General features: G+C 40.9%; 1 protein-coding gene and 1 pseudogene across 1 annotated transcript; one reads left to right on the top strand and one right to left on the bottom strand.

The window, feature by feature from the left end:
- The first annotated feature begins 2,766 nt into the window (after nucleotides 1–2,766).
- Nucleotides 2,767–7,277, top strand: LOC115689883 (uncharacterized protein At1g24485-like; annotated as a pseudogene).
- Nucleotides 7,278–7,812: 535 nt separating this feature from the next.
- Nucleotides 7,813–10,407, bottom strand: LOC115689882 (probable LRR receptor-like serine/threonine-protein kinase At1g05700). Its single transcript, XM_056309621.1, has 7 exons — nucleotides 10,398–10,407; nucleotides 9,700–10,279; nucleotides 9,149–9,612; nucleotides 8,926–9,058; nucleotides 8,615–8,840; nucleotides 8,469–8,540; nucleotides 7,813–8,370 (listed from the first exon to the last, which is right to left on the bottom strand). Exons 1-5 carry the CDS (start codon nucleotides 10,405–10,407, stop codon nucleotides 8,768–8,770), a joined length of 1,260 nt encoding a protein of 419 aa, XP_056165596.1. The 3' UTR covers nucleotides 7,813–8,370; nucleotides 8,469–8,540; nucleotides 8,615–8,767.
- Nucleotides 10,408–12,014: the final 1,607 nt, after the last annotated feature.

Below are 12,014 nucleotides of genomic sequence, written 5' to 3'. Positions count from 1 at the left end.
CTGGTTCGTAGTTTATTTAGGTTTCTAATCGACCTACCACAAATAGATTAGTGGCGACTTCAAGCATAAAAACTTTTGCATGTTAAAAACTTAAACCCTAAGTTGCGAATTGGTAGGGCTTGGGAGGACCTGAGTTAGGCTTAGTCTTAATAATCCATTAGCCTGAGAAATTTAGATCGCGACAATACTTATACTACCATGCACAGATTTCATGCACAATTGCGCAAATATTGCACAAATTGACATGACTTGCGGCTTACTCTTTAACTATTGTTGGTGGGAATAAATTAATCTAATTCATAGATACTTTAAAGAAAAAATTGGAACTAAGCGAAAGAACAGAATGATTCCTTGAATGGAGACGTAGTGCCGAGCTTGATTGCTCAAACTAGCAATTACTGTAACTCATCATTCCATTCATCATATTGGCATTAACTACAATTGCAACATTGTAGACCTTCGTTCAGGGGAAAGTTGTCCAAAAAGTCATAAACCTATTGTACAGTGGCCAATTCAGTTTTAAACCTTTCAATAATGGAAATTTAGTTCTAAACTTTTTATGATTTGCCAATTTAGTCTTAAATATTTTGACGACTTGTCAATTTAGTCATTCTGGCCAATTTTGGCGGGAAATCGTTGACGTGGATGCTATTCGATCGTCGGCCATCCTACGCGGTGTGGCTGGTGCTGACATGGACAAATTTTGCATTTAAAAAAATATTTTTCTTTTTTTTCCTTTTCTTTCCCTTTGGCCTGTGGCCAGTACTCGGCCATGGCCGGCGGTGACCAACCACAGGCAAGGGTTGTCCCAACTTGCGAGGGTCGAGCCCTCACTAGATCTGGTGAGGGTAGCCCTTGCCTGTGGCCAGTGGGGGCCGGGATGTCCTTGTCGATCGTTGGCAATGTCTGAGTATCGGCCATAGGCCGAAGGGAAAGTAAAATAAAAATAAAGAAAGGAAAAAAGAAAAAAATTTTAAAAATGCAAAAATTATCCACATCAGCGCTGGCCACGCCAATTATGATGGTCGATGTCTACGTCAGCGATTTTTGGCGAGGCCCATGGGATCGTCGCTTGCCAGTGGCTAATCTGGGATTGTCACTCACTTGTGGCTAGCGTGGGTCACTAACCATTGTGAAAGATATAAAGTGAGGAAAAGGCCAAAAATTAAATAAAAATTTTAGAGAATTTCTCAAAACGTCGTTTTGAATGGAGTCAAACACATCAGATCATCATCCATGTCACATAGGACGATTGGCGTCGACTGGACCACCATGTTAGTGATTTTTATCCTAAATTGGTTGGATATACTACATTGGAAAATCATGAAAATGTTTAGGACTGTATTGACTAAACTTGAAAGTTTAAGACTCAATCGGCGGTTGTACAATAAGTTTAGTACAATTTTCCCGAGTTTTTCACTATGCAATGATCACAATTCCTCTACTGACCCGATCCTAATGGGAATAGTAGATTATCCACAATGATACCAAGACAAGTTAAATAACCCTCCAGGATCGTATAGTTGGTTGGGGGATTTTAAGCTCAAGAAGTAGAGGTCACTCGTTCAAATTTCACTAATGCTATCTGAATGGCATTTGTTAACGATTGATAAAGGGACAAAAAAAAAAAAATTAAATATGAAGCCGTCTACTTCAAAAAATTCTCATCTGTATTTCGAGTTTTCAATTGGTCGTTGACTGACTAATTGTGCTCATCTAGATCAACCTCAACTCTCGCACACTCATTAGTCGTTGGCCTCAAATTCTGACTCTCCAATCGCTTTTCTATTGAGTAAACTTGCTAATCCCAGCCGCAAAATCGGGGCTTGACGATAGAGGGCCCAAAGTCAAAGTCAACTGTCTAATCTCTAGTGGCAAAAATAGTGAATAACTTGTGGGTGATGCAAGACCAAAGCGGACCCTTATTCAAAAGTCATACATTTTTGAAAGAGGTGATGATGAAGTGAACTATTGCAACAATTGGTCAACCGATCAATAAGTACAAGCATAATCTCATATAAAGATGTAAATGAGTGGATGTATTGTGCACGATTAGATATATAATCAGCGTTGAACTGCTTCTTTTCGACTTTAACTTTAGAATAAGCCATTTTATGGATACGATTTTAATTGTTGCACACAACATTTTTATCTTCACAATAGGGAAGCAGATAAAGTCAAGTTTTTTTTAATCTATCTGTCTGTGTATAATGTGAAAAATTAGTGTTTAGTTAAAACTGAAGTCGGTTTAGAGTGAAGTTCAATTTGGGAAATAAGGGGATCGGGATTCAATCTCACTTCATACATTAAGCAAGTCATCGAGAGAAAGTTGAATATAAAATCACCACTTTGTTGAGTTCTATTTATTTTCTTGTGACCAGAAGAATCCCACCTTAAAAAATTAGTTTGGGGTTTGTGAAAATTTAATGAACCGGATAAGATGCGAACCAAAATTCAAGCACATGACCTAATAATGATCCGGATGATGCAAAATCCACCCATGTAGTTTATTTCTTAATGACTAAACCGATTCGCAGTTTTCGGAGTTTCATTTAAACAAATAATGATCTTAAGTTTTCTGGTCAGACTATTAAAAAAGTGATTGTGCCCCCTTACCAATTCATGCACTGGAAATGGCAAGGAAGGTGATGACTAGAAAATCTAAAAATACAAAGCACACAAGAAAGTCAAACTTCATCCTTATATATGAGATACCCAAGTCATGTCTCTTTGTCCTCCATCTCCTTAGTGCTAGGCCACACCACCATGGCAATGGCAAGCCATCTCTTTCTCTTTCTAGTTGCTCTCTCTGCCATTTCTGCATCTGCTGATGGTTTGAGCACTTTCCCTCTCTTTTCCATAACTTGCACTTGATCACCATCACTGTGCTTAGCTACAATTGATCTTTCTACTCTTCAATTCGCTGTTAACGATTTCATCATTTCACTACCCATAGGAGCCATTGTTGTAACCATTTATTTTCTTTGTTTGTGGCAGTGCTGTGGAGCATCGATTGCGGGTCGTCCGATACCTACACGGACGGCAACCTCATCGTCTGGATGGGGGACAACTACCTCGTACAAAACGGGCAATCCGAGGTCGTCCAATCTAGCAACTCGGTCGACCATGTGATGAGCACGTTGCGAGTGTTCACCACTCGGAAGAAGAATTGCTACTCTCTCAAGGTCGATAAGGGAGGCCAGATATATGCCCGCGCGAGCTTCTACTACGGAAACTACGACGGGAAATCAGCTCCCCCGACCTTCGATTTGCACTACGACGGGAATTACTGGGCCACGGTCGGGACTTCGAAAGACAAAGTCGTTTACTACGAGACCATCTACGTCGTCAAGGGAGACTACATGAGCGTCTGTGTTGCACAAACGCAGCCTAACCAGTACCCCTTCATGTCGGCTCTCGAAGTGCGTAGCTTGGGCTCCAACATGTACAGGCACTTCGATTCCAACAACGCTTTGTACTTAAAAGCTAGGGTTGCTTACGGAACAACCGCAGATGTTAGGTACATAATCTACGCTTCGCTTTGCATCCAAATTTTCTATATGACCCGAAAAAGAAATTATAGCTATCGAGATCAAATGGATTGCATGTTAAATATTCAAATTCTTCTCAAATTCGTTTATGTCGTTGATGATCGATTTTTCCATCATGTACAAATGAATCGAGTAGGAAAATTTTGCAGCTCCCTTGGTCATACATCACTTTTGACTCGATCTCGTTTCAGGGAGGGTTATGACCATTAGTATGACGAACTGATTTTCGTTATTGCATTTCATGCAATCTCTTGCATGGGGAAAAGTTCTAAAAAAAGTCCTAAACCTTTTTTTGGTGCCAATTCAGTCCTAAACCTTTTGCATTTGTACCAATTCGGTCCTAAACCTTTTTATAGTGCCAATTCAGTCTTAAACTTTTTGCATTGGTGCCAATTCAGTCTTAAGCCTTTTGTTTTTGTGCCAATTCAGTCCTCCCGGCCAATTTTGGTAGGATTTTGCTAACGTGGACGCCGGCCGGCCGGTGGCCGGTCACCGGCGCTGACGTGGACAACTTTAATAATATTTTAATATTTTTTTAAATTTTAATTAATTTTTTTCTTTTATTTTTTTTTCCCCCTCCCCTCCCTCCTTTCTCCAGTCGGTTGCCGAACTGGCGACCGGCCAGAGGCCAGTACCGGTGAGGCTCACCCTTGCCGGCCACTGGCGAGGGCGACCTCGCACAGGGCGAGGCCACTGGCGAGGGCAGCCTCATGCTGGGCGAGGCCCGACCTCGCCGGATCTGGCGAGGTCGAGCCTCGTCAGCAGCTAGGTGAGGCACGACCTCGCCAGATCCGGCGAGGTCAGGCCTCGCCTAGCCATGGCGAGGTCGACCTTGCCAGTGGCCGACGAAGGCGAGCCTCACCGATGCTGGCCTTTGGCCTCTGGCCGGTCGCCGGTCCGGCGATTGGCTGGAGGAAGGAGGGAGGAGAGGGGGAAAAAAAAGAAAAAAAGAAAAAAATTAATTAAAATTCAAAAAAATATTAAAATATTATTAAAGTTGTCAACGTCAGCGCCGGTGACCGGCCGCTGGTTGGCCGGTGTCCACGTCAGCAAAATCTGGCCAAAATTGGCCGGAAGGACTGAATTGGCATAAAAACAAAAGGTTTAGGACTGAATTGGCACCAATATAAAAAGTTTAGGACTGAATTGGCACCATAAAAAGGTTTAGGACTGAATTGGCATAAATGCAAAAGGTTTAGGACTGAATTGGCACCAAAAAAAGATTTATGACTGAATTGGCACAAATGCAAAAGGTTTAAGACTTTTTTGGCACTTTTCCCCTCTTGCATGTATGCGATCACATCGAACAATTTGTGCAAATTATATCTTTTATCCATTCTAACTGGCAATGATGATATGTATCCATGGGCTCGCAGGTACTCAGCTGATGCTTATGACCGGATCTGGCAACCCGCGGCCATAGGGACCGGATTGACTGTGGTCACAAGCGATGCATTGTTCATAGACACAAGCATTGATGATAATCCTCCGCAAGCAGTGATGCAGAATGCAGTCACCACCTCTAAAGCATCCGACTCCATTCAATTAAGCATTGATTTTCCGGCGAAAGCAGTCCCCATCTACATGAACTTGTACTTCTCCGAAGTCACTCAGCTCGACACGACTCAAAAGAGATCATTTGAGCTTTATGCCAACGACAAGCCTCTCCCAAACCCGGAAGTTATTGTCCCGCCTTATGGAACCATCACTGAGACGTGGCTCACTAACGTCAGTGCGTCTTCCAACACTTCATTTTCCTTGGTGGCAACCTCAGATTCAACTCTTCCACCACTCATAAACGCCATGGAAGTGTTCGACGTCGATGTTCTCACTGATGGAACAAACAGCAATGACGGTTGGTATTCTTCAACTGATTATGGATTCTGAGTTATTATACTCTAGAAATTTCAGTTCATTGAATGTCATAAGTTTGGGCCACAATCAATTTCATTAACACAAAGAACTCATTTCCTTTTTCTATATGCACATAGACTCTTGACCCCTTAGTTCAGCATTAGAACGCTGCTGTTGCTAATAACCAAATCGCCCTTAGGATGAGTTAGTTCACATTGTACCTTTTGCCTTAAATATCTAATCTCATGTTTTTCTCGTGGCTTCGTCAGTGGATGGATTATCCTCTCTTCAAACTGAATTTACCAACTTACAAGACTGGTCTGGTGATCCTTGTCTCCCTTCTCCATACACCTGGGATTGGCTCAACTGCAGTAGCGATGCCACACCTCGTGTGACGGCATTGTAATTTTTCTTAAAGTTTCTTTTAATTGTATTTACTTATGGAGCGTTTTTTTCCTAACTTTGTGCTATAAAGGATTTCTAAGATATATAAACAAGGTAGAGCAATAATTCAGTAAACATTCCTGGATTCTCAGGTATCTGAGCGGATATGATCTATCGAGACAGCTTCCAGATTTCAGTTCCATGGACGCACTCGTGATGATGTGAGTCGAGCAGAGAGTACTAATATAACATGTTGTCGTTATCCGTTTCCATATAATATTACTAACAGCCTGTGCTATTTTGGTGATGGTTTTTCCAGAGATGTGCACAATAATAGCTTGAGTGGATCCATTCCAGATTTTTTCAGCACATTACCGAATCTCAAAGAATTGTGAGACTCAATAAAAACTATGCAATTTTTCACATAGCTTATTCGATTTGTTTGAGATAATAGTAACTGAAGATTAATGCATTTCTTTCTAGGAACTTGGCCGATAATAAGTTGACTGGACAGATCCCTTCCTCGCTGTCCAAAAACAACAAAATTAAATTAACGTAAGTCAACTCTATGTGTTCCATCTATATGTTTGTCATTTTTATCAGGTAATTGCTACATCAGAGCAAGCAATCATGAACGTTTTTGGTGGAAACTTCTGAGTTTTTGTTAGATTAAAAACCGATCACTGATTCTGTTACTAACTTAATTATTAGTGTATCGGGTAATCCGGAGCTGTGCATCTCGGGCAAATCTTGCAAAACGGATACGACAAGTACTGGCGGTGGATCGTTGGACACGCAATCGACATCCTTGGGCAAGAAGAGTAGCAAGCTCCCTGCGATTCTTGGTGGCACTATTCCTGCTTTCTTCGTCTTCTGGATTATTGTTGGGGTTGCGATTGTCCTGCACCAGAATCGCAAAAGAGCAGCCAACACTGCAATGACTGCAGGTATAATCACAAGTTGAAACTCTATAATTAAAACCAGACACATTAATTTTATTGACACTCATTCATTATGCTTGAACCTTTAATGGGTTCTCAATAGTTGAGTCACATGTCTAATTAGTACGTACTGTACACTGCCAATTAATATTCTCACTATCCTTCAAGTACATGGCACTTAAAGAATCAAAACCTATAAACCTTTATTTTTAAGGACACTATATATCGAATAATTCACAGTTTGCGCATGATGGTGATAATTAGCACATTTTACATATGTAAATAGAACCTTTTTATTAGTGCATAGTGATCATCATCAGCCCATGTTGGTCTCTCTTGTCCCAACTTAGGGCAAACAGGAGGAGCGAACATGGGTAATGGTGGACCGCAGGGAATGGCAAACAATAGCCAGATGGGAGGGAAATTAGGGCAAGTAGCAATGAATGAGTTCAGAGTCAACATGGAGCAACAAATGAGCAACGAAATCAGCGAGTTGATCAATGAACAAGTTCAAGACGATGACAACCGTGGCGTCTGAAGCGACTGAATTTAAATCCACTTTTCTTTACCAGTTTCAGTTATAGTACTTGTTCCATTTTTTGTCATTGTTCCAACCAAAGAATGTATTTAAGTTTATAGTTATGTTAATCTCTGTTGAGCAAATAGCAAAGCTGTATGCCAGGAGGTCTTCTTCTCTGTTTTTTTTTTTTGTACTTGCTATTTCTTCCGATAAGTACTTATAAATAATTAGGTGCTATTGCAGCTGGAGATGCATCGGCATTCCTCAGTTTTCCTGCATTTGAAATTTATCATTGCCGGTTGATATGTGCACTATGAGAGCAATAATCGATCCTTACTCTTGTGGACAGTAACCTAAATTTGTAGAAATGGCCTCACCTTGGATATATGAATCTAAATTCTGGAGAGCTTCTCGTCGAGATTATTATCTCCCTTATTGGCATTCAGGTTGCCCGTTATAACTTTTATTACTTTTACAGCACGGTACAATATCCGTTGTTTCCAAATACCTTCAATTGAATACATCCATACTATAGAAAAGCATTAACCATAAAGTATGCATGACATTATTTGGAGTGGGAAGATCCGGGAGATGTCCAACTCCTGAGCTCTGAGACAGCAGATAATTCTGATGGTTACAAAAGCTTCAGCAAAGTCATCATTATCTTGTTCTAATATGAAGATCAAGTAGTTCATCAAGCTCATCCCTGTCAAATCCCTGAAACTGATCGCTATTTCCTACGGTATTGGTCGACAGTGGCGTCAAATGACCATTTCCTTGGTTTGCTTGACTCATGCTTGAGGAGAATGGAGGTGAAGCAACATTTCCTAGGTTCGAAATTGGCTCAATGTGCTGATTGTTCTGAGATGGTGTGGTAGGTGTTTGTGTACTTAAAGAAGCGCTTTGTCCTGGATGATTCCCCTGAATATTCATTTTCTGGACCCTACTCAACTCAGCCAGTGTGAGTTGTCCTTGGGTGGGTGGTGGCGGATGTCTTCGTGTCACGAAAAAAACTAGGGTAATCACTAAGATTAGGCCGACAGGTAAGCTCACACAGAGACCAATGATCAGAGCCAGGTTTTTCTTCTTTGGACAGTGCACATGGGGGTTCCCTTTAACACTGCACAAGCAGTTGTATGAAGAAGTGAACTATGCCATAACATCAATATTACTAGAAAATGATTCAGAGACTATGAAGTCACAAAATTTGCTCCTTACTTGTAGGTGATCTTTTTGTTCTGAGTTATGGTCTTTGGGATTTTTCCAGAGAAGTTATTGTTTTGGAGATCACTGTACAGAAGCGATGTAAGGAAAAGCAAACGAGATAAGACATGGGTCTGCAATTTATGCTGACTGTGACTTACAGTTGCTTTAAATTGGGAAGTGACCCGAGGAAACTTGGGATTTGTCCGTTGAGGCTGTTGTTTCCGAGATTTCTGAAGAAGCGAGCACATGGAAATTAGTAACAAGAAAGCAAAGAGAAGAATTCTTCAGGGCTAAATGAAGCCAAGGCTGATTTACATGGTCTCGAGAGCTTGCATTTGGCTGAATTCTGGCAGAGGACCATTTAGACCGTATCCTGAGAGATCTCTGCAACATTGCCAGACTTGTCAGTATTGAGAATAAATTTTTTGCTTCTACTTTCACCATTTTCATCGAATCTTGAGGAACTTACATTTTGCTTACTCTTGGCGGGTCATTACCATTGCAACCCAACCATTGCCATACGGTGTTGTTTGGAAGACAGGGATCTCCGCTCCAACCGCTTAGCTGCTCAAAGGCGTTGATGAAGACCTGAAGTCCATCCACTGCTCCAAAAAGGTAAATTAGAACTGCGTCACGTATAAGAGCACCGGCGATATGTGCTCAAGCATATGAACTGCTAGAGCTGAACTTACAATCATCTTTCGAAGTTGTGCCGGGGACAAGCGGGTTGCCAGCTGTGTACACTTCAATTGCGCTGATCACGGGAGGTAATGTAGAACTACCATTTTGGCGCAGTTGAACATTTAGCGTACCATCTGACTGAATCCTGATCAATGCGCAAGTACAGATCCCAATCTCAGGCTCGACTGTGAGCATGAAATCATCTTCCACATAGATATCGATCAATCTTGTGTCGTTATCCAAAAATTCATGTGGCTCGGTGAAGTAAGCCGCTATGTAGTTGAGGTTAGTGGTTGTGGCGAGCGTGAATGGTAAGTTGATCACGTCTGCTGGATCTGCTGCTTCAATTGCTGTGATGATTGCTTCTTCAGGTGGATCATTGACGTTGTTTTGGCTTATTGAGAGGGCTGTGACTACATTTATGCCTGGGGGATCATATGGTTGCCATACTCTGTTGTAGTCATCCATTGGAAACCTTACATCAACATAAGAACATGGGATTAGCCATCAGAACTAAACCAAACTTTTCTTTATTTATTGCAATGGAGTTCGAATTTTATACCCAAGGATCCAATTTTCCAAATCATTTGAACCGCCGCCATAGTTATAGCCGTAGCTTCTGAGCCACGCAACGTCCCCGCTCATACCCTCGTACATATTGTCGTCCAAAGGCCAGATCTCCAATATCGAAATGAAAGGAAATTGCTTGTCCTGCGTTCTAGCTAAACACACGCTGATGTTTTCTCCTTTGGGCATGTAGATCAGCTCGTGAAATTGGAGCCGTGTGGCCGAAGTAACGACACTAGCCCATTTGTTTCCATCGAACTCCAGGTCGAAGGTTGGCGGCTTCGACTGGCCATCGTAGTTGCCGTAGTAGAAAGAGCCTCTGATGAAGTACTTCGCTTGAGTTGGGGTCGGTAATGTGTAACAGTTCTTGTTTTGTTGTGTAAAGGCGCGGAGACTGTTGAATTGTTCTATTCTGCTGGTTGAGACCTTTCTGTTAGTGCCCGTTTTGATGTAATTCTCATCAGATTGCCAATAGCTTCCATCAGTACTGTCTCTGTAGCTCGAATCTGTTCCGCAATCGATTCTCAATAGGGTAGTTTTACCTGCAATGGAAAAGCGAAGAAAATATAGATGAACTTGTCAACTAATTAGACAAGGACTAGAAAGCATTTTTCGACTTTGTATTAGTGACGTGATTACCTTGAGATTGAGCTTTGGCAACAAAAAGAAGCAGAAACACCAACATACGCGTACCCACTGACATCTTGTGTTGTCTTCTTAATCAGTGGAAGATAGATCTTAATACCGTTTTGACCTGATGTGCTTTTTATAGAACATCCAGTTTGTAGTTGTTTCAGAAATTGCGCGTGTGCATATGATATGGTGTGCCTTTCACACATGGGTCTCACACGCTTAGCTGAAAACGACTAACGAGTAAAAATCTTTTGCTGTTTAATGTTTGTCTCTTTCGATCTTCGCCAACACTATCCCAATCCTATCATTCACAAAAAAACAATAGCATCGTGATGATTGCCTTCGCAATCAGTTCGATGGCAACGGTATTAACTAATAACAATTTATGGAAGCAATGCGAAATTGTAGGTACCTTCTTTTAAGATTTAAGTACTCTCGCGGTGCTGCATAAGGACATTACAACAAGACCACCTATTTATGTACTTGTTCTTTTTCCCATTTGCCATGTCATGAATATATATGTTTTTACTGACCTGATATGCTTTTTATAGAACATCCAGTTTGTAGTTGTTTCAGAAATTGCGCGTGTGCATATGATATGGTGTGTCTTTCACACATGGGTCTCACACGGTTAGCTGAAAACGATTAACGAGTAAAACTTTTTTGCAGTTTAATGTTTGTCTCTTTCGATCTTCGCCAACGCTATCCCAATCCTATCATTCATAAAAAAAACAACAGCATCATGATGATTGCCTTCACAATCCGTTCGATGGCAACGGTATTAACTAATAACAATTTATGGAAGCAATGCGAAATTGTCGGTACCTTCTTTTAAGATTTAAGTACTCTCGCGGTGCTGCATAAGGACGTACATTACAACAAGACCACCTATTTATGTATTTGTTCTTTTTCCCATTTGCCATGTCATGAATATATATGTTTTGACTGATATGAACGCTTGCTGATACCGCGTCGGACACAGGACAAATACCATTGACTTGATGGCGAAATTTTTATTCGCGGGTCGCTCAAAAGCCGAGACATTCTATTGACATAAAAGAAAAGATGGTGATATTAACTAGGGTTCATAACGTGTTCCGGATGTTTTTTTTCCCTGCATTCTGCTAGGCAAATAATGACAGCTCTTGTATTCTTTCTTTAACCTTTAACATATGTATTGACACCTAAATTTTAACTAGTCATTTAAGAACAATTGCATAGAAAATTAGAGATTAATTTTTTAATCCCTAAACAAAAAAAATATAATTAGATGGCATAGCATATAGTTTTTAGGAGCATTTATCATATAGCTTAATTACATTTTGCATATTAATTGGACCGGTGTTGGATGGATTTAAATGAACGGCTCCGGACTTATTGAAATTGGACTAAGCCTGCGTGGATTGAAAATCTGGCCCAGCCTATTGGTGTTATATTACCAAGATTTGGTCACATGAAGGATAATAGGCGATAATCTTAAGGCCTATAAGTACGTAACTATTTGAAGAAGTAAATATGAAGAAGATGACAAGATCAATTTTAGTGGGTATGGGCAATATTCGGCTAAGCAAGGACGAGAAAGAATATCCAAATATTTTCGGTGAAGGCAAGCGTTCAAAGGAGATATTGCACGTTCATGGCCAGATGGCTAGCATCTTTGCAAGATTTGGAATCTGG

Source organism: Syzygium oleosum, unplaced genomic scaffold (genome assembly GCF_021117445.2).
Source record: "Syzygium oleosum isolate NSW1041296 unplaced genomic scaffold, Sole_v2.1 Sole_v2.03, whole genome shotgun sequence".
In the NCBI taxonomy this organism is placed as follows: Eukaryota; Viridiplantae; Streptophyta; class Magnoliopsida; order Myrtales; family Myrtaceae; genus Syzygium; species Syzygium oleosum.
The sequence above is the reverse complement of the archived record's forward strand: the minus strand, read 5'-3'. Positions and strand labels throughout refer to the sequence as shown.

What these genes read in the sequence shown, in the direction of transcription:
- LOC115689882 (XM_056309621.1), bottom strand. An exon ending in CACAACTTCGAAAGATGATT is followed by an intron (nt 9,059 to 9,148) that starts GTAAGTTCAGCT and finishes TTTTTGGAGCAG; the next exon opens with TGGATGGACTTCAGGTCTTC. An exon ending in CCGCCAAGAGTAAGCAAAAT is followed by an intron (nt 8,841 to 8,925) that starts GTAAGTTCCTCA and finishes GCAATGTTGCAG; the next exon opens with AGATCTCTCAGGATACGGTC.